Source organism: Cynoglossus semilaevis, chromosome 8 (assembly GCF_000523025.1).
Source record: "Cynoglossus semilaevis isolate Cse_v1.0 chromosome 8, Cse_v1.0, whole genome shotgun sequence".
NCBI classification, from domain to species: domain Eukaryota; kingdom Metazoa; phylum Chordata; class Actinopteri; order Pleuronectiformes; family Cynoglossidae; genus Cynoglossus; species Cynoglossus semilaevis.
The window spans coordinates 28,656,953-28,659,254 of NC_024314.1; the positions used below are offsets into that span (position 1 = coordinate 28,656,953).

The following is a 2,302-nucleotide window of genomic DNA, read 5'->3' on the forward strand; positions in this document are numbered from 1 at the left end:
ATAAGTGTTGAGGTCAACTGAATAAGTTTAACACGTCTTTCAAATTCACTCATTTCAACCAGACAACATAGCTGTGTCTCATTACATACAGTTCATGTTCCATAGTATTTGTAACAATATTTTGAGCTTTTTTTTTTTGCTCTTTGTCCTCAGAACCACAATATATTGTGTTAAGAACAGACAAATTATTTCTTTTAAGCTCCACACGCGCTCTGACTTTGCTCACCTTCTGGGCTGCCTTGGACGGGCCCTTGTTCTTACTTCCTTTGGGACGGCCCCTTGGTCGCTTAGGGACCGGCTCTCCGCTTGGCTCCTACAAGCAGAAGGAGGACACGGGTGTCAAGGTGAGGAAACAAATCCTTGAAACTTCCCCTCGTCACTGAATGTTGTGGGAACCTATGGTCGATGTGTTTACAGAGCCATAGTGTGAGCCACATCCATTATCCCTGTCCTTACATCTTAGAAAAACAACAAAAGCTTTGGCAGGAAATTGGAATTTATATATACTGTATATATATATATATATATATATATATATAGGGTTAAAATGTAGTCACATATCATTAAAGAATTAAATCATTTTTAAATTTAAAAAAATTTATTAATTTTTTGGGTAACAATTTTCGGGTAAAAAAAATTGGGTAACTATTTTCGTCATTTCTAACCCTAAAATATGTTAAAATATAATTTTTCGAAAGATTTTGTCAAACTTTTTTTTATCATATTAATACTTTATATACAGCACTGTCAACATATTTCAGGCCATTTTTGTTTTGTTTTGGAGGGTAATTTTCTACCGTAGTGGCGCTAACCTGAGCTAACCTGAGCTAACTTCGCTGCTAGCTGCTAACCGTAGCATACCGATTTTTAAATATCGGTGAAAGTGCAACCAAAACCGGACAAAACAATAACTCTTCTCACATATAGAAACAACGTTCATATCAGATGACAGAAAGTGTCCCAGAACGTGTCCCAGAACGTGTCCTAGAACGTGTGTCTGCGGAGACCCGGTCCAGAACCAACCGTTCTGGTCCGGACAACAGGTGCTTCATTGATCCCCTCAGGTTTTTCACCGTTCTTCCTACGTCATCACGTTGTGAGCACTGTCACGTGCTTTTCTTACGCCACTAGCCACAACAACAGGAAATGATGTCATATTTGGGTCATTATTTGAACTTTGTTTTTTTAAAATAAATTATTAAACATTGTCTGATACATATATATAAATATATATATATTTATATTAGTATCTGGACTGTTCAGTTTTTAAATAAACAGTTAAATAAAATGATTAATGTGTCAGAAAAAATAACTTAAAAACACATTCGAAATAATCTATAGCCTTGGTTTAAAATAAAACAGTTTTCATTCACAACTTTGGGAAAATACGGCATTTCTTAATTTAAAAAAAAACGTTTTTTTTAGCACGAATGAAGCAACGGCACAAATATTATTAAAATTACTAAAATGTACTCCACAAATGTCGCCGCGGCATATACTGCAGAAATGTATGTCGGTAAATATATGGCGTGGACGACGTGTTCTACACGTGTTTTGTGGAGATTTATATTTCAGTGAAAACGATGTTTTTTATGTCGTTAAAGTTGATCATGAGAAGAAACATCGAACTTTACAAAATAAATCAGGAAAAACAGCGACATATACAAATAAATGAATAGGTGTGTGTGTGTGTGTGTGTGTGTGTGTGTGTGTGGCCACTCTCTTCCTGTACTTTTTCTTTACTGTAGTCAATTAAACACAGTGACACGGAGTTCATTCCTCGGTGCAGCTGTGGTTGAACCGTGCATGTAAAAAAAAAACCGTAAACACGACCGTGAAACACATTTATATAAATATATATATAAAAACAATTAAAAACAATAATCCGACCAACCGACCAACGGTATGAAAAAAATGTGAGAAATCAAAAATAAGTCTCCAAAAAGTTCGACCTCCGACCACAGTTCGACCTCCGACCACATTTAACTTTATCCTCCGACGTCAAAGTGATGAAGTGCCTTTAAATCCGTCTCTACCGCCGCCTACCTTCTGGGGCTTCCTCGGTCTCCCCGGCCTCCTCTTCTGTGGTTCCGAGGCCCCTGCGGGCTCCTGGGAGCCCGAGCTCTGACCGCCGTCGTCCCCGCGTCCACTCATGATTCTGCCGGTGCTGCTGCTTCCACGTTCTCCCGGTGAGAAAGGCGCGAAAACCGTGAAAAAACAATTAGAAACCGGAGGTCTCCGAGGCAGCTGTTCTACCGCTTCTTCTTCTTCTTCTTTTTCTTCTTCTTCTTCTTCTTCTTCT

The 2,302-nt window shown here is 38.4% G+C and overlaps 1 protein-coding gene across 4 annotated transcripts in view; it reads right to left on the reverse strand.

Moving 5' to 3' along the window:
* The window catches only part of hmga2 (high mobility group AT-hook 2), a 38,060-nt gene extending 35,764 nt beyond the window's left edge, over window positions 1-2,296 (reverse strand). For all 4 annotated transcript variants that reach the window (XM_008315997.3, XM_025057405.1, XM_025057406.1 and 1 more), the window contains exons 1-2: window positions 2,047-2,296; window positions 227-313 (exon numbers count right to left, since the gene is read on the reverse strand). In XM_008315997.3, the coding sequence (XP_008314219.1) occupies window positions 227-313; window positions 2,047-2,154 (195 nt within the window). In that variant the 5' untranslated portion in view covers window positions 2,155-2,296. The remainder of the gene's footprint in view (window positions 1-226; window positions 314-2,046) is intronic.
* Between the last annotated feature and the right edge of the window lie 6 nt (window positions 2,297-2,302).